At 35.1% G+C, this 21,019-nt stretch overlaps 1 protein-coding gene across 1 annotated transcript in view; it reads left to right on the top strand.

Annotated features, from left to right (window-relative positions):
• Positions 1–21,019, top strand: part of LOC126878478 (secretory carrier-associated membrane protein 1) — a 111,451-nt gene that overhangs the window by 54,039 nt on the left and 36,393 nt on the right. The window contains exon 3 of the mRNA XM_050641228.1: positions 2,960–3,088. Within this exon, the coding sequence (XP_050497185.1) occupies positions 2,960–3,088 (129 nt within the window). The remainder of the gene's footprint in view (positions 1–2,959; positions 3,089–21,019) is intronic.

Genomic DNA, 21,019 nt, shown 5'->3' with positions numbered 1-21,019 from the left:
ACAATAATTAGCTGCTATCCTTTATTTGTAGGCATTTTTGATATATACATGTTTGAACCATCTCTCCATCCTTAATGAACTGTATCATGGGTACCATACCAATTTTTGTCTGAATAGTAAATTCGCCTACTATATTGCCTATATTTAGCCATTGTAAAACATCAGTTATCCAAGAACCAAACGTCGCCGCATTTAAAGCATTCTACAATATATAATATATAGGGTGTAAGGCATTTATGGAATAAAATTATTTCTGTCCTTGTTTTTAAAAAGTATAAAAAATGCTGAGATCCGTCGATTTTTATATATAAATGTGTGCTTTTTAGATATAAATTTAAATATACATGGTGATTCACGCAAGTCTAGCATAGCCCATAAGCTTTATTTTTAATGGAACACCCTGTATATTTTTATATTTTTAAAAGCTGCTTAACAACCTCATTTCAACGAACTATATCATGTAGGTTGTATTATGAATAATACAGTGTGAAATTTTGAAATTATTATGTATTGAAACCACTTATGAAATAAAATTGTTTGTGTCCTTATTTTAAAAAATTATAAAACACGCTAGAACATGTCAACTTTTAAATTCAAATATACACCGTTTAAACATAAATTTAAATGTAAAGAGTGATTCACGAAGTCTGGCATAGTCCATGATCTTTAATTTTAATGAAACACCCTGTATATTTTTATATTATTACAACTTGCTAAACATCATCTCAAAAAAGTGTATTATGTAGGGTCTATTATGAATAATGCAAGGTGCAATTTAAAAAGTATGTAGGTATAATTTTCGTCAAGATATTAAATACATAAAATTTTTAAATTAATAATTTATCATCCTTGGGTTAAATTAATCATTGTAAAGACTGAAATAGTTTCGTACACACTTATGACAGCAGGTAAAAGGGGGAGAAGTGTACTTTTGAAGTGTGTAAAATTAATAATTCTTAGCTGAGCGCTTTCGGCTTATAAAGCCATCTTCGGAGCTATGCTACAATAAAAGATCTCTAATGAATAATTGATCTTAGAATTCAAAGTTTAACTTACGTCAAAAAGGTCAAAATACCACTATGAAGAGAGATGGGTTCCATTTATGATATGAAATACTTCTGTTTCTTAGAAACAGAAGTATTTCATATCATAAATGGAATTTCATATCATATTTCTGTTTCTTAGAAACAGAAGTATTTCATATCATAAATGGAACCCATCTCTCTTCATAGTGGTATTTTGACTTTTTTGACGTAAGTTAAACTTTGAATTCTAAGATCAATTATTCATTAGAGATCTTTTATTGTAGCATAGCTCCGAAGATGGCTTTATAAGCCGAAAGCGCTCAGCTAAGAAATATTAATTTTACACACTTCAAAAGTACACTTCTCCCCCTTTTACCTGTTAAATTAATAATAAATTCGGTTTTGTATTTAATATATTGACGAAATTTATAAATAATTTCAACATTTCACCTTGTATTATTCATAACAGACCCTACATAATACACTTTTTTGAGATGAGTTTGTTAAGTAGCTTCTAAGAACATACAAATATACAGGGTGATTTATTTAAACCAAAAGATCATAGACTATTCTATACTTGCGTGAAGCACCCTGTATATTTAAATTTATGTTTATAAAGCGCCCATTTGAATTTAAAATTTGACGTGTCCCTGTATTGTTTATAGTTTTCTAAAATAAGGACACTTACAATTTTATTCCATAAGTGCTTTCCATACTTTATAATTTCAGAATTTCACCCTGTATTACTCATAATACAACCTACATGATATAGTTCGTTGAAATCAGGTTATTAAGCAGCTTTTAAAAGTATAAAAATATACAGGGTGCTCCATTAAAAATGAAGCTTATGGACTCTGGTAGGCTTGCATGAATCACCCAGTACATTTAAATGTATGTTTAAACCGTACATGCCTTCCACATATTACCGCGAGTATACACGTACCATGTGTCTTACATGGTTACATTGGTAACTCATCTAAAGTCGGGCAGATGAGTTGCCAATATTGTTAAAGTGTCAGTTGTATAGGAGGTTTATGGTATTGATGCACTTCACCTTTCGCTCTTTGACTTCTGACAGGTCCTCCAAGACTACTACGTAACCGGTGATCCACAGGAGTGTTCAGATCTAAATCCGAATGGACAGCCTAAGTCTGACGTCACAAATGTCACAAAATTGGGAGGAGCTTATATTGGCTCCAAACAATTTTGATTGTAATGTTAAATGGTCATAAGGAATTTTTCATTTATGTGCTTTGTGTGGCAAAATAAGACTTCATTTACGTATTTCGTTAAAGAAACGTGTTAATTAAGAGATTTTTGTTCGTTTTTGCTCAGGTGGTTTTTATTCCTTAGTGATTGAAAATAAACATAACCTCAACACTGTTTACGTTCTAATCATTGCATTAAATTAACTTACCTGGGCCAAAACGAATAAAAATCTCTTAATTGGCACGTTTCTTTTACTAAATACCTAAATGAAAAGTCTTATTTGGTCACACAAACCACGTAAACAATAAATTAAAAATTCCTTACGAGTGTTTAACATTATAAACAAAATTGTTTGGAGCCAAATATAAGCTCCTCCCAATTTTGTGACGTCAAGACTTGTCCATTAAGTCTGAAATAGGATTTTCAATCGCTTTGTCTTGACATTCAGTATTCTCTAGGTCTAGGTGATTGTAAAGCTGATAATGTATAGTTTTTGCAAAATTGAAGTATTATACAGCAACAGCACATATAAGTTTTAGCGTAACACTATGAAACTTGTTGGAAGCATAATCGCTTTAAATTGTAGATATTTCCAACCTCTAGTCGTGATTTCATGAAAAACTGGTGCTTTTCTTACTGCTGTCATTCCTGTGATTTATATCTAGAACAACAAATACTTTCTTGAGTTTTATAGATAATTATTTGTATAATTTGTTACTTTTTAGGTAAATTATGGACAAGCAAATAGTGGTCCGGCAATTATGCAACCTACACAAGAACCACCAGCTTACACCAGAAGTGGCCAACAGGCCCAAAATGTCCCAAAGCCTACCATAGATACAGCAGAATTACAGGTAAATATTAAAATTAGTTTTAAGGGGCTATCCTAGTGTAAAAGTACTAAATTCATATACTTTTTTGGGAATATTTAAAATAAATAGTACTGTACCAAGTCTTTTGAAAATTTGCATGAGCATTTATTATAAAAAGAAGTAGGTGTAAAAAAGTTTTCATAAAAAAATATTGAAAATTAAACGATTTATGCGCCACCTGCTGGCAACGTGAAAAAAAACTGCTGCAGTGATTGGAGCTAATAGAGATCCTGAAACATAAAATTTCAAAGTGATTATTGAAATCAAGTATATTCAAATGGGAAATAAGCCACAATTTTACCTAAAAATGATTTTATTAACGTTTCGACGCCCAAGTCGGGTGTCGTTGTCAAAATACAAAATAATACTAAATAAATAAAATGTTGTTGCTTAGTAAAAAATTCTTCTAATAATTTATTTAATCTGACTCATTTATATCGGCAATTCAGACACGTATTATACATTTTAAAGTAGACGACTTTAAAATATAAATGAGTCAGATTAAATAAATTATTAGAAGAATTTTTTACTAAGCAACAACATTTTATTTATTTAGTATTATTTTGTATTTTGACAACGACACCCGACTTGGGCGTCGAAACGTTAATAAAATCATTTTTAGGTAAAATTGTGGCTTATTTCCCATTTGAATATACTTGATTATAAAAATGCCACATGATTATTGAAATATAAGTTATTTCCTATATCATCAACTAGGGGTTTTTTGATTAGATAAAACATGTCAATTTGGCGGTTTTTTAAACTAAAAATGTTTTAACTAATTTTAAAATAAATTTTCAACACTTCGTTATTTTTCTAAATTTGAATATTTTTCAAAAATCCTAGTTGATGGTATAGGAAACAACTTATATTTCAATAATCACTTTGAAATTTTATGTTTCAGGATATCTGTTAGCCCCATTCACTACAGCAGTGGAGCTATGTTTTTTTTTTCACGGTGTCAGCAGATAGCACATAAATCGTGTAATTTTCAATATTTTTTATGAATTTTTTTTTACATGTACTTCCTTTTATAATAAATATTCGTGCAAATTTTCAAAACAATTGGTACAGTACTTTTTATTTTAGAAATTTCAAAAAAAGTATATGAATTTCGTATTTTTACATTATGATAGCCCCTTAAGGTATAATTATTTAAATAATATTTTTAAGTTTAATTCTTATAGATCACAGTCTAAGATCACACAAGCCTAGAGCTTCTGACCTATTCTAATCAATCTTAATAATACGCAAAGTTATTTTATTTCTTAACTTGTTTCTGAAAAACAGTTTGACGATTTTTATATCGTAATAATAACATTAAGACATTTATTAAAATAACTTTTTCTTTGATAATTTTTTATCTAATCTAATTTATGCTGATAATTCTATTTTGAAATTATTTTCGTTTTGTTGTTAAATTGTAAATGGATGTGTTTCAACTTCTTTACCAAATGTAATTTTTCGACTTCAAAGAATGCATTAAATATTTTAAAGGTTTTGAGTACCTCCGAATTCATCGACAGGGATTAAAAAAAAACGAAAGTCCTTTAGAATTTACTAATATTACAAAGATTTTGTTTAACCTTAATTTTTGTTAAGACATATTAAAGGGCGGGATCTGCATATATGCAGATTGGTCTTCTTCTTCGTTTATCTCATGCTTTAACCCTCGTAAGGCGGTGCTTAGATTCTTACGTAAACAACGGTGCATTTGCACCCCATCTGTATATCCATTTTTTCATATGTGAACGTTGTGAAATTTATTTGAAAGATAATTAGGACTTGTTTTTTTATACTCATCATCATCATTTGGCTCTACAACTCTATGTGAGTCTTGGCCGCGTTTACTATTTCTCTCCATTGTTGTCGGTCCTGAGCAGCTATTTCCCATTGCTGTACTCCCATTTTGCGTAGATCGCTGGCTACTGCGTCCTTCCATCTCTTTCTTGGGCGACCAACTGACCTTTTTCCATCGGGCCTTTCCCAGAATGTGGCGTTTAGAAGTCTTTCGTCACTTGATCTTAGTACGTGACCCGCCCATCGTATTCTGTTTGATTTAATGTAGCGTACTATGTTTTCATCTCCGTATATTGTCTGGAGTTCATCATTGTGTCTTCTTCTCCATTCTCCTGTTGTCTCTTCTCTGCAAGGCCCATAGATAGTCCGCAGTATCTTTCTTTCAAGTACCAGTAATTTTGTTGTTTCCCGCTGATTCAGAGTCCAGGTTTCGCTTCCATACGTTATTGTGGGACGAATTATTGTCTTATATACTCTTATTTTTGCTGGTCTTGAGAGTATTTTTGATTTAAGTAGGGTCCTTAACGAGTAATATGCCCTGTTTCCTGCAATAATCCTGGCTGCCACGTCCTTTTCATAGTTATTTTCAGATGTTATGATCGCTCCCAAGTACTTAAATTCTTTGACGACTTCAAAATTGTATTCATTAATTGTTACGTTTTGTCTAACCCTTGGTCTTGGGTTCTTCGTAACCACCATGTACTTGGTCTTGTCCTCGTTGACCTTAAGACCAACTTCCTTGGCTCCGTTCTCGAATAGGGTAAAAACTTCTTTTGCATCTCTGGTGGATTGTGCAATTGTGTCCACGTCATCCGCAAAGGCTAATAGTATTTTTGATCCTTGGGCGGCAAATCCGTTTGTCAGTTGTGGCTGATCTTTCCTTACTGCATGTTCCAGTGCGAAGTTAAACAGCAGGGGGGCGAGAGGATCTCCTTGTCGAAGTCCGGTGTCAATGAGGAATTCCTCCGACGTGTTGCTGCCAACTCTGATTCGTGCGGAAGCGTTCTCCGTGCTCACCTTTGCTAATCGTACCAGTTTTCCAGGTACTCCCATTTCTACCATAGTCTCCCACAATGCTTCTCTGCTAACAGAATCGTAAGCTTGTTTGAAGTCCACGAAGATTTGGTGTACATCGCGGTTGAATTCCCAGTTTTTTTCCAACACCTGGCGTAGGACGAAGATCTGGTCTATAGTCGACCTTCCCGGGCTGAATCCGCTTTGGTAGTCGCCTATTATTTCCTCTGCGTATGGAGTTAATCTTCTAAACAGTATTATGGATATAATCTTGTATGTTGTATTAATTAACGATATTCCTCTATAGTTCCGACATATTTGTTTGTCTCCCTTCTTGTGAATAGGTATTATATGGCTTTCATGCCAGTGTTTCGGTATTTCTTCTCTTTCCCAGACTTCTCTTATAAGATGATATATCTCAAGATGTAGTTTGTCTCCCCCTTTTTTTAGTAGTTCCGCCTGTATGCCGTCTGGGCCTGGGGCTTTATGGTTTTTTAGGGACGAAATTGCGGACTTTACTTCAGCTAGTGTGGGCCCTGGTATTTCAGGTTCGGCTAACTGGTACTGTCTTTGTTGCCCTGTCGTTGTGGCGTTTTTGCCCTGTCGTTTTTTTATACTATGAAACATAATTTTACAAAGTACTCATTTCTTCTTAAAAAAAAGTTATTATCGTCGCAAGACAAACACATGAAATTTTTCACAGAATGAGCAACACAAAGTTTTTACACACAATACAGTTATGCCAGGACTTTCGGTCTTTTTTCTCTGACATAAGTAACACCGATCTTGTCCCGTAGCTCTGTTAGCTCCAGGTGGAACATCGGAAACGTCTAATACAGGATATGAAATTTTCATCATTTGCACCTTACAGTCATTTTTCCAAAAAGCACGTAAACGCGAAGAGTTTTAAATGCTGTAATGGGTGGAACGCGTGAATTTAATGCGAATAAAAAAGTGGACTGATCTGATGATTTACAGTGGTGTTGCAAAGGATACAAGAGCCAAGGAGGAGTCGCACTGCTAGTTCATAGAAAATTTGTACACCAAGTACAAGAGTGCCGATATATCTCCGAAAGAATAGTTAGTGTAAAAGTTAAACTGGATGTCGAAACCTCTGAACGTGATAGCGATATATGCACCTGAGAACAACAGGGATGCCACCATAAGAGAAAACTTCTATGAATATCTTCAGACTGTAATAAACGAGATCCCAAATGATGAATATATAATCATTATGGGTGACTTTAATGCCCGTGTTGGCAATGACACAGTTCCGGGAATAAAACAGCGATATATTGAAAATATCAAAAATGAAAACGGATACCTTCTGACGGACCTCTGCAGCATAACTAAATGAAATACGAATTAACAATACATTTTTCCCTCACAAAGAACAATACAAATACACGTATGAAAACACTAGAGGACAAAGATCTATGATAGACTATGTTCTATCGAATAGAGAGTTACACCCGTCTCTAATCTTGGATGTTAGAGCACTAATATCAGCAGAAATAGGAAGCGATCATAAATTGGTATTGTGGAAAATCAGAATGAAAACACATATATGTGATAACAAAACAGCAGAATACACCACCAAGATTAAAGTCGAAAGCTTACAAGACGACTCTACAAGATACCTATTCCAAAAAAGAGTAACGGAAAAAAGCAGCAACATGTATATCACAGAAAGTGACGGAGTCGAAGACAGCTGGGCAAAAATTAAGTCTAATATCTTAGCCTCGGCCAAGGAAGTTCTTGGTGAAAGAAACATTAATAAAAATAAATCGCTTCCAAGACGAAGAACACCATGGTTTTGTACAGAAGTGAAGGAAAAATGTAAAGAGAAGAAAACAGCTTACCTAAAATACATGTCAACTAAAACACAAGAGCTATACGATAATTATAAGACTATAAGAAACGAAACACATTCAGTAGTAAGAAGAATAAAAAATGATCACTGGGAACGTTTTGCGAAAGAAATGGAACATGATTTTTATGGTCTCCAAAAGGAAATATGGCGCTTTATAAGAGGTCAAAGAACGAAGGTAAAGGAACTAATAGAACCAAAACACATAGAGAAGGATACATGGATTGACTATCTAAAAAAGCTCTATGCAGAGGAAGAACAAATGATGCTAGAACCGGAAACACCAGAAATTACCACAAATGAAGATATTAATATAAGTGCACAGGAAGTACGAAAAACACTCGAAAAGCTGCAGGTAAGGATGGAATACCAAACGAATTACTGAAATATTGTGGAGCCGCAATAACAGAACAATTAACAACATTAATTAACAAAATCATAAAACACAATAAAATACCGGAAGAGTGGAGAACATGCGAAGTAATTCTACTATTTAAAAAAGGAGATAAAAAGCAGCCAGAAAACTACAGAGGTATCAACTTGTTAAATACTACCCTAAAACTTACAACTAAAATCTTACAAGACGTAATGAATCAGAGGATAAGTTTAGCAGCTGAACAACAGGGTTTTCGTACTGGAAGATCGTGTACAGATGCAATATTCGTCATAAAACAAATTACTGAGAAATCACTAGAGTATAATAGACCAGCATTTCTATGTCTGATTGACTTAAAGAAAGCATTTGACAGAGTAAGACTCAAAGATGTAATCCATCTTCTGTATAATAGAGAAGTCCCTCTAGATATCATAAAAACTATTGAGAACATCGACCAAAACAACAAAATGGAAGTCAGAATAGATGGACAACTTACAGAACCTATAGATATAGGCAGCGGAATAAGACAGCGAGACTCATTGAGTCCTATGCTTTTCAATTTAATCATGGATGAAATCATCAAAAACGTCAACAAAGGAAGAGGATATAGCATGGGAAACAAATAAGTAAAAATACTCTGCTACGCAGACGACGCAATATTGATAGCCCAAGATGAATATAGTCTGCAAAGATTAGTCCACAGATTTAACATAAGAGCAAAAGAATTCAATATGACAATTTCATCTCAGAAAACCAAAACAATAGTAATCAGTAAAGAACCAGTCAGATGCAAAATAGAAATTGATGGTATCAGTATTGAACAAGTAATGGAAGTAATATACTTTGGAATTACACTGTCAAGTTACGGAGACCTAGACAAAGAAGTGAGAAATCAAGTACAAAAAGCAAATAGATTGGCAGGATGCCTTAATAACACTATATGGCGAGACAGACATATTAATACTGAGACACTGAGATGAAGTCAAGAATTTATAAAGCTAGTGTAAGACCAATAATCACATATGTATCAGAAAGAAGACCCGATACAGCCACAACACAAAGACTACTGGAAACGGCAGAGATGAGAGTACTGAGAAGAATTACAGGAAATGCACTGAAGATCGAAAGAGGAGCGAAGATATTAGAAGACAATGTAACGTACAGTGTATAAACGAATGGACACTAAATAGAAAAAAAGAATGGAACAACCACATAATCAGAATGGGGGAGACACGTGTGGTCAAAATAGCACGAGATAAATCACCAATCGGTAGAAGAAGTATCGGCCGACCGCGCAAAAGATGGAGTGACAACCTTCCGTAGAGGTATCAATCCGCCAATGAACAAGCAGAATTGCTTATAAAGAGGAAGAAGAAGAAGAAAAAAATGGACAAAAATCAAAAAAATTTAATTAAAAAGATATGTGGAAAAAACTAGGTCTGGGGTGCAGCTACACCTCGCACCGCCTTACGAGGGTTAAGGACATTGGCGATAATTACGGTCCATTTTACTCTGTCTGCAGCGATTCTGAAGAGTTCTGTTGTTGTTTTTCCACTCCACTGCTTTAAAATTTTCAACCAGGACGCGCGTTGTCTCCGCGGTTCTCTCTGTCTTTCCACTTTCTCTTATACAATAACCAATCGCATCAACTCATATTTTTCATATCACATTTTTCATTCCTTAGTATGTGACCATTTTTCTTTCCTTCGTAGTGTTAAGTATTTCTTTTTTCATCTTTCTTGATATTTGCTTGTTTGTTACGGGTTGTGTCCATGATATTTTACACATTTTTCGATAAGTTAGCATAAGAAGATATCTCTCTCTCTCGTTCCATCCCTCCTTGTGGAGTATTGGGCGCTTATGCGTTTCTTGGCCAAAAATGTAAGATTGCTGTCTGGCCGGGACAGCGCATCTTCTTTTGTTTTTATTCTCTGGATAAATTGTAAACTAATTCCCTCCACTCTCTTCTATCTTTTGCTCTCTTTTTGACTTCGCCCCATCTTAGTCCAATTTTTTCGTGTTCTCTCGTTGTTGTTCTTTTCCAGCTGTTGTCTGGTCTGCCCCTCTTTCTTTTCCCCTCTGGTTGGTATTCAAGTGCTTGTCTTGCTATGCTGCTTTGGTCTTTCCTCAAAGTGTGGCCGATCCATTTCCATTTTTTTCCTTGACTGTAGTAGATATGTTAGTTTGCTTTGTCCTTTCCCATAGTTCTGTATAACTGTTCTGTATATATATTTCTGTAGTTCTGTATATATTTTGTTTGGCCAGTATATTTTCAGGATTTTTCTTAGAGATTTGTTTACAAATGTTTGTAGTTTTTTAGTTGTATTTTCGTCCTGTTTCCATGTTTCTGCTCCATAGAGCAGTATACTTTTAATGCAACTATTAAAGATTTTAATTTTTGTAGTTTCCGATATTTCGTTTGTTTGCCAAATTATACAGGGTGTTTCATTAATAATTGTCCATATAGTAACTGGAGAAACTTTAGCACAAAATACGAAGATTTAACCTAAAACTCTTAAATAAAATGTGGTTCCTTACTGAGTTACAGGGTGTTTTATCTATAAATTTAAAAACTATTTTTACTCAGCATTTGGAAACTATTCCAAGTATCCTTTTCATGCTTGGTAGAAAGTGCGACTACTATACACCCTACTAAATTATGATAAACAAACGTTTCTAGCTACTACCAGAGGCGTACGACAGGGGATAGTGAATGGTTCACCCTTCTCAAATTCTACGCCACTGGAGGAATTACTATTTTAGTACCATTTTTAGATTCTCCAATACTTTCTACGTAAATAATGTACTCTTTATTGGTAACGATAAAGTCATTAGTTTTTGAGATATTCGAAGTTAAATATGAAACGGCACAGTTATTTTGATTAATTTATATGATTCATATTATGATTAAAATTTAAAAATTATTTGTACCCAGTACTTTAAAACTATTTGGCGTATCCTTTTCTTACTTGGCATAATGTGTAGGTACTGTACACCCTACTAAACTAAGATAAATAAATATTTCTAGCTACTACCAGAAGCGTACGACAGGGGATACTGGCTTGTTGACCCTTCTCAAATTCTACGCCACTGACGAAATTGTTGTTCTAGTGTAATTTTTTTATTTTCCAATACTTCTTATGTAAAAAATATACTGTTCATTCGTAACGATAAAACGATTAGTTTTCGAGATATTTGAAATTAACAATGAAGCGACACAATACATTAATCAAAATAACCGTGTCATTTCATTTTGAACTTCAAAGATCTCGAAAACTAATGACTTTATCGTTACGAATGAAGAGTATATTATTTTCATAGAAAGTATTGAAGAATCCAAAAATTGAACTAAAATAGCAATTCCGGCAGTGGAGTAGAATTTCGAAAGGGCCAGCCTTTCACTTTCCCCCGTCGCACGCCTCTGGTAATAGCCAGAAACGTTTGTTTAACATAATTTAGTAGTTTGTATAGTACCTATACTTACTGCCAAGTATGAAAAGGATACGTCGAATAGTTTTAAGATGCCGATCAAAAATAGTTTTTAAATTTTTAGATAAAACACCCTGTAACTCAGTAAGGAACCACATTTTATTTAAGAGGTTTAGGTTAAATCTTCGTATTTTGTGCTAAGGTTTCTCCTGTTACTATATGGACAATTATTAATGAAACACCCTGTATTTAAAGCGTTGAATGCGTGTTGCGCCTTTGTTATTCTCGTCTGTATATCCTTTTTACACCCCCCGCTCCTTTCCATGACAGATCCGAGGTATGTGAACTTGTCTACCTCTTCTACTTCTTTACCGTTTATCATTATTTTAGTATTTGGATGGTTATTATTTTTTAGAAGTTTAGTTTTTTCTGTGTTTATTCGAAGTCCGATCATGTCGGAGTACTGTGCCAATTTGTCAATTTTTACTTGCATATGATTTCGGTGTTCAGTTATCAGGCAGATGTCATCTGCAAATAGGGCTTTTCATCGATTGCCATTTGTTTCGAGCTTCTGTCATGTGTCACATAATATTAATATATCTACGTCATACGTCTCTAGTTTGTATCATTGTTATATACCAATAACGTATGACGTAGATATATTAATATTATGTGACACATGACAGAAGCTCGAAACAAGTGACTGTGAATGAAAAGCCCTATTCGAGATCTTCTAACTGTTTGAAAAGGTTCCACCTGATGCCTGTTCGATCGTCGATTACATAAGAAGATATAGTTTTTGTTTATATTATTGTTTTATTTATTTCCCTTTTATTTATGATGGATTTCTGTTATTTATTATTGATGTTTTTTAATTTATATCTAAAAAATTTTTTATGTAAAAAAATAGATTGAACATTAATATGTTTGTATTTTTTAAGGATTATTACAAATAGTTTGGAAGCATGCATCAATTTGGATACAAGCTTATTTTTGTTACACTTAGGCCGTGGCCGATCTTAAGGCTGTAGTGATATTTTAGGCTTAACCCCTTAACGCGCACGCTCGAGTTAACTTTAACGCACTATTTTGGCCAAACTGGGCACACTCGAGATAATTCGAGCGGCGTTGTACTTCATGTTACTATAATTTTTCATACTCGAATGCAATCGAGAATTGAAAATAACAATGTGAAAGCAAAAGAAAACAATCGTTTTATTGATATTTATCATTTTCATGGGATTGTAAGCTACAACAGTTACTTATTCAAGTATAAAATATAATCCTTTTTCTACTTATCACTTACGACTTATCTCTTCATTGTGAGCCGCTTTCTGATAAATTTGCGTATTCATATTCTGATTCGCTAATTTTTCAATATACAGAGTGGGCCAAAGAAAACCCACCTGGATTTATTAGATTTTAAGGAAATGACGAAACAGGTCAATTTTTGATCTAAGGGGGACACGTTTTTACGGTACATACATTTGTCTACCCCCTCCCTTCCACTTCCTCACCCCTTATTTTTAAATGGGGAATAGGGGTCGTGTGCTAGCTCATTTAAAAGGTTATTCAATTCTCTATTCAGTAATGTAAACATTAACATAATTATTTATACAGGGTTTTCAAGAAAAAAATATTTTAATTAAATTAATTAATACAAATAGAAGAATGTATGTAATTTATTTAATTCAAAATACATTCGACTGCTGCCACAAAATAGAAAAAAATGTTTTTTAATAAATACACATTGCCTTTCGCTTAATTTCAATATTCAAGCAGCCACCCATCTGCCTCTCGGTAGGTTGAATATTGAATTTAAGCGAAAAACAATATTTATTTGTCAGAAAAACATTTTTCTCTGTTTTCTGTCAGTGGTAGAATGTATTTTGAGTTAAATAAATTGCATACATTCTTCTTTTTGTGTCAATTAATTTAATTCAAAATAATTTTTCTTGGACACTCTGTATAAATAATTATGTCAATAATAATAATAATAATAATAATAACTCCCTGTGGGAGTTTTTTGTCAGTTCTTCTATCAGGCGCGGCCCCCTGCGAATGGGGGATGCTTTCTGGGTATTCGTAGCGCCAATACCCAGAGAGTAGCAGGAATACTTGCCGTGGAACAAAAACTGACACCTGGCAGTAGGTATAAAATGCACACCCATGAGAATGGAGAATAATAATTTGTGTTTAGGATCGCTGCCTGGGGATCGCCAGGGCACGTCTGGAGCCGGCGCTGGACGTGACAGCATGCGGGACGTCGGTGGCAGGGTGTTGAGGAGGCGGGCCCCTGTCATACAATCAGCTACAGCCCAACCACAACCACAAGCGAGCCAAATAACAACAAGAGCTCCACCCGCCGAAGGTGCTGCGCTGGATCATCAGCCGGCGCTCACTCAAGCGGGACGACCGAGGCAGCGCATGAAATGGACTGTGTCCATCAATGAAAGCATTTTGCGCTTCTATTATAAGGTGACAAACCTCGGTCAAGAAACGATCGGCTACAGACAACAGCTGTATGTCGAATTTTGCAGGGAGTACCCAGATATTCAAGTATCGGAGCAAAGAGTATCAGATCAATACCGGGTAATCATAAGAAATAATCTTATCCCAGAGACTAGACGCGATGTCATCAAAAGCGAAGTCGAACGGGAGATGAATAACCAAGAGCTAGTTTTAGATCAAATCCCTAATGAAATCCTTGAGGAGCAGATTCCTGAGATTCCCATACCAGAAACTCAACCTGACAATACACAGCAGGAAAACATCGAGTTGCGCCATAGTCTAGAAAACGAAATGGCTCGTGCCGTACAAGAGTTTAATGGAACAAATCCACTTAGCAGACCACCGCTACCACGAATAAACTCTTGTAAGAAACTAGGTGCGCTGTTACAAATTGTGAACACTGAAGTCCACATCGTAGAAGCCCACACATTGGAATATCTGCATATGCTAATCTATTGTGCAGCAACAGCAATTGCCAATGTAATGGGCGTTAAGATCAGAACACGACGGGGTACTAATAACGGAAGGACTGTTAACAGAATTGCACCATGGGAAAAAAGACTTCTCGGAAAAATTGAATTACTGCGTAGGGATATTGGTCAAGTCACAGAATATATAAGAGGTGTAACAAGTAGAAAAGTCATTAAGAGAGCTGAAGAAATAATGCGGAGCACTGCAAGACACTCGAGATACGATCCAGAAAATAACACAGCCCAACAGTGTCTGGATACATTAAAACAAAAACTCTCCGTCTATTCAGGACGATTAAGAAGGTATAAAGTTAGTAACAACCGAAAATGTGACAATGCACTTTTTGAGAACTCTGAGAAGGCGTTTTACCGAAAACTCAATTCCACCGTAGAAAGTGTCGACAAGTCTTACCCAAGCCAAGAAGAAATTCATGAGTTTTGGGGAAATCAACTTTCCACGCCAGCTGCTTTTAACAACAATGCTGGCTGGATAGAAGATACGACGCACAACTGTCACCACTACGTCACTGCTAACTACGAACCATTCACGACTGAAGAAGTCTCAAATGTCATCAAAGAGCTTCATAACTGGAAATCTCCTGGACCAGACGGAGTTCAGAACTTCTGGCTTAAAAAGTTTTGGAGTATTCATGAGTGCTTATCAACGTTAATTAATCATGTTATTTCTAATCCGCAGGAATTACCATCATTTCTAACTCAGGGAACTACTTATTTAATACCCAAGGATCAAAATAACACCCAAGGTCCATCCAAGTACCGCCCAATTACTTGTCTTCCAACTTTGTATAAATTGGTCACATCCTGTGTAACCCGGCGTATCTACCAACACTGTGCTCTAAACGATATCATAGAGCCTCAACAGAAAGGATGCGCTAAGGGTTCCATGGGTTGCAAAGAACAGCTTATCATCGATTCAGTCATTTCTAACCAGGCATTCACTAAAAAAAGGAACCTTTTTACTGCTTTTATTGACTATAAAAAGGCCTTTGATTCAGTACCGCATGAATGGCTAATAGATATTTTGAAAATATACAAAGTCGATGATAACATAGTGACCTTTTTAAGGCATATAATGAGAGATTGGAAGACTAAAATTCACCTCCAAATACCTGGTGAAAAAAATATTGAAACCGAAAATATCGCAATCAACCGGGGCCTGTTTCAAGGAGACTCGTTGAGTCCACTGTGGTTCTGTTTAGCTTTGAACCCCCTTTCCCAGCTATTAAACTCCACTGACTCAGGTTTTAGCATTAAAAGCAATAATACTGTAGTAGCGAAGCTCAATCATCTGTTGTATATGGATGATTTGAAAGTAATGGCTTCCACTCGAGAACACCTAGAAGAGATGCTAAAAACTGTAGAAACATTCTCTAATGATATTAGTATGCAGTTCGGTCTAGACAAGTGCCGTGTTTTGAATATAGTCAGAGGAAAGGTACAGCCCGGTGGATTCGATATGCAAAATGGCCAGAACATCGAGGCCATGGGCGATAACGATATGTACAAATATCTTGGAGTAAAGCAGGCGCGGAAAATTGACCATAAGCAAATGAAAACTGAGATAACTACTGAGTTTATAAGAAGGGTAAAACAGCTACTTCGTTCACAGCTTAACAGTAAAAATTTGTTTAAGGCACTGAACACCTACGCTTGTTCCGCGCTTAGCTATTCATTTGGTATTGTTAAGTGGACAAAAACGGCTATAGAAAATCTTCAGCGAAAAGTACGAACACACCTCACAAAGGCACAAAAACACCACCCTAAAAGTGCAGTAGAACGAACGACATTACCCCGGTATTTAGGAGGAAGAGGACTTATGGATATAGGTGAGCAATTAGATAAACAGATTGCTAATTTAAGAACTTATTTTCAGATGCAGGCTGAGACATCTACTCTACACCGCGCAATTTGCGCAGTAGATGACACAACACCGGTCAAATTGAGGGAACCAGAAATGCGCATAAACCACCTTACTAAGGACGAAAAACTGCGCACCTGGATGGGTAAACCTCTGCACGGGCGACATCCCAATGAAGTTAGCGAAGACTATGTCGACAATATAGCGTCGAACTATTGGTTGACATCAGGAAAGATGTTTCCTGAAACGGAGGGTTCATTACTGGCCATTCAGGATCAGGTTATACCAACCAGAAATTACCTGAAATATATCGTCAAAGACCCTCAGGTTCATAACGACAGATGCCGATATGGATGTCAAGCCCAAGAAACCATCCAACATATTACAGGGGGCTGCCAGGCATTTGCTGCAACTGAATACAAGGAACGGCATGACGCAGTGGGAAAAATCCTTCATCAAGAGATAGCTAACAAGCTGGGACTTCTCCAAACGGACCATCTCCCATATTATCAATACGTTCCTGAGAGTATGCTTGAGGATGGCAACTACAAGCTATACTGGGACCGCAGTGTGCTCACAGACCAAACAGTGGCACATAATAGACCAGATCTCGTACTAGTTAATAAATTAACAAGACAAACAACACTAATTGATGTGGCGATACCTAACAACAATAATTTACGTAGTAAATTTACTGAAAAGATCGCCAAGTATAGAGATCTGGAAATTCAAATACGGAGACAATGGAGAATGCAAAGTACGCAGACGATACCTATTGTTATGTCTACTACTGGAGTCATTCCGAAGACCCTCCTCGAAAGCATAAAAAAGCTGGGTCTCAATGAACATATTTATAAGACCATGCAGAAAGCTGTACTACTTGCGACGGCCAGAAGTGTAAGAAAATTTTTGGGAGATACACCTGCATTCCAAGTCACCTAGGGCTCGATAACACGGAATCGATAACAAGAATCCAAAAATTGATAACAAGAGCTCAATCCTTTTGATACCGTAGGTATCTGGGATGAGTCAATTTTCCCCTCAGAGGGAGTGTGAGCCGTATGGCTAAATCTGGATAATAATAATAATAGCGTTTATTGCCCAACAGTTACCCATTTACAGAGCAATTTTACAAATAAATAATAAACAATTCTCATGCAAACAAATAAATAAATAAAAAAGAAAACAAATATACGTTATAAAGACAAAAAAAAAACCAAAATGAAGTACCTTAGGTAAGAGCTCGACACTTGTTTTTTAATTCATAAGCACTACAACAGAAGATATCACAATTGTTAGATAGTTTGTTTGCGTTTCTGCACATTAAGTTGATTGGTGCTTTCAACATTATATTCGTGTAGGATCTTTCACACACAAATGTATTATTAGATCGAGCTGATACCCGAGGAACAAAGATATCGATTTGTGCTAGTAAATTAGGACAGTCAACTCCACCATTTAATAGTTTATGCAAAAATAATATCGCTTATTGATTCCTACGCATTTCTAATGAAATAAAATTAAAACTATCTAACAAAGCGACATAATCACAACCCCTTTGGGGATATGTTCCTGTAACTTTGAAGGTTAAAAATTTTAGATATTTTTTTTGAACCCTTTCGATAACGTTGGCATATTTAAAATAAATAGGATTCCATATTAAAGCACCGTATTCCAATTTAGATCTAACTAAGCTCATGTACATAGCATTTAGTGCTGATAGATTATAGAAATTTTTGCAGTTGCGAATAATGAAACCATATGAGCGATATGCCGAGGAAACCATAGAATTAATGTGATAGTTAAATGTTAGTTGACAGTCCATGTAAATACCCATGTCAATATCTACTTGTCGAATATGTATTTGCGAGTGAATATGGTCATTTTTCAACAAAAAAAACACGTTTTTAGACGGTTTTCGGAAATACCTCAAAAAGTAAGTATTTTATCGAAAATATATTCTTAGGAAAAATTTTGAAAAAAAAGCATTTCCTTCAAAATTTCAAATTATTTTTTTTTATTTATAACAATTTTTTTTTCAAAAATAAGCTCTTTGAAATGGTGAAACTTCCAAATCATATAAAGTAAATTGTAAAGCTGTAACGATTAATTTCATTTGGGATTTTTACGATGTTTTTTACCAAAAAAAAGGGACCAACTTTATTTTCAGCGTTATACTGGCTTAAACTTGTTTTAAAGCTTAAATTTGTTTTCTTTAAAAACAAAAATAAAGCTTTTACTAAAGACTTTAAAAAGTTATAACGAGTTTTGCCCGAAAATACTTCATTTTTTTATTATTTCACGGTGAAATGTTCGACTTGGAATTTGACGAATAAGAACCCACTTTTCTCGAGCTACAACTCTTCCTCTACTGTATCTACCGATTTCATGCGTGCTATTTAAAAAAAATTATAAGCTATATTTTTGCTAAGAAAATTTTTTCCAATAAAATACACACTTTTGTGTTATTTGCGAAAAACCATCTAAAACCGTGGTTTTTATGTTGAAAAATGAACATATTCACTCGCAAATAACTCGAAAAATATTTACTTAGTGAAAAAACTGTATATGGAACAAAAATTGCTTAGAGTTAATCAGTTTATCCAATTCCGGACTTAATTTTAACGTATATTTTTTCATCCCCGACGACGAAGTATCAATTTTTTTCTTTGTTAGATATAAATTAGCTATGCGTATGCCAAATTTCATGTCAATCCAAGCGGTTCTTTAAAATATGGAGCAAAAACCGTGAGCAAATGGACTATAATAATAATTATATATTTATTTGTTCTCTGATAATGTAATCGTTGTTTTCTGTAAATATTTGTATTATTCATAACAACTTATCAGTATATTACTTTCCTGCTGCTGAAAATCTAAGAGCAGAAAATAAGGGTTACCCAGAGGGCCATGCTAAGAATCACAAGGAGACAGAATACCAAATAATATCAGGCAAAGAGCAAAAATCAAAGACATAGTAGAACATGTAGAAAAAAGAAATGGAGATGTGCAGGTCATGTGGCAAGAACACCGAACAACAGCTAGACTAATAGAAGATTATTGGAATATGCGACCGCGGGCGGACAATCGGATAAACGAAGCATGAAGCAGAGATCGACCACCAACGTGCTGGAGTAACGATGTAAAGAGAACTGGCGGGAACTGGATAGCTGGTAGCCCAAGATAGGGAGACATGGAGAAACTTAGAGGAGGCCTATGTTCAGCAGTGGACGATAACGGTTAGATTATGATGATGATACTTTTCTAACACATAAAAAATAGTTTGTTGCTATACCGTATAACGATTCACTAAGCCAAAAAAAACTACTTACAAAGGAAGGAGGAAAGGAGCGCCTAAAATTACTTACCCCGGGGCCGCTTGAAAGCCTTGGCGCGGCCCTGGCTCTACCCATTAATTCTCGAAGCGTATGGATATGAATCAGGGTACTGGATCCACTTCTGAAGCCAGCTTGCTCTCTTGGCTGTGCAACATCTCATGCGTTTGTTAATCTGTTGTTGATGATCTGTAAATAATACAACATGACTTGTACTATTTCATTTCTGTCTATAATGCTGATGTTTTCGTTTGTTAGAACAATGATTTTCTTCTTTCCAATGCTTAATGCTCTTCTCGTTTTTTCCAGTCTTTCATTGTATTTTCTTATGTCCTCCTTAATATTTTTCCTTATTGTCGCACAAAGTTCTGTGTATTGTATTCTCTGTATGTTGCTTCTTACGTTTATTTCCCTTTGTCGTAGTTGTCTGGTTTTATCAGACAGTTTCCTCTGTTCATTTTGTTGTCGATTAGTGTATGGTTGCTGCCTATTTTTCTAAATTTCTTGATAACACTGACATCTTTTATTGTAGCAATCTTGTTGGTTAAAATTAAGTCAATTTCATTCTTAGTGGTTCCATTTGGCGCTACCAAGCTACCAAGTCCATTTTTTGTTGGAGTTTTTCTTGAAGAATGTATTTGCACTAGGTATGTTTTGGTAGTGTGCCAACTGAACCAATCTTTAAAATTTATAAAGTTTAACAAGCTTTAGCCATATCTTATAGTTTTATCTGGATCCCATTTCTCGTAGTGTTATAAGAAAGATTATACACTTGAAAGCAAAAAAATCGACTCACTCGCTGAATTGTACACGTTATATGTCTCGAATTTCCTAAACCTGTTTTTCGATTAGAGTGATTTTTTTAGTGTGTTATAGACTTACTATTTAAGAAAATCGATGTAATAATATTGTTGCTAGACACATAAATGTCATTTTATACCGGGTGTAATAATCATACTGTGTTTTTTTTTAAGTTAGCAACACCCTGTGGAATATTCTAGCATATACAGGGTGTTTCATTGGGAAACGGAAATACTTTCATTGTGAATAGAGGTCACCGAGGCGGTTCTAGGTATACTACATTTTTTGCCCTACCGACTTTTATAACCGAATTACAGGGTGTTTTATCGAGTTTGCCAATTTTTTTCCTAAGCCATAACTTTATAACCACCCGGTGTATTTTTTTGATATTTAGTACACATGTGTCTCATCCAAAACCCAAAAATTTA

Source organism: Diabrotica virgifera, chromosome 10 (genome assembly GCF_917563875.1).
Source record: "Diabrotica virgifera virgifera chromosome 10, PGI_DIABVI_V3a".
Lineage (NCBI taxonomy): Eukaryota > Metazoa > Arthropoda > Insecta > Coleoptera > Chrysomelidae > Diabrotica > Diabrotica virgifera.
Note: the sequence above shows the minus strand (reverse complement) of the source record. Positions and strands in the feature narration are given on the sequence as shown.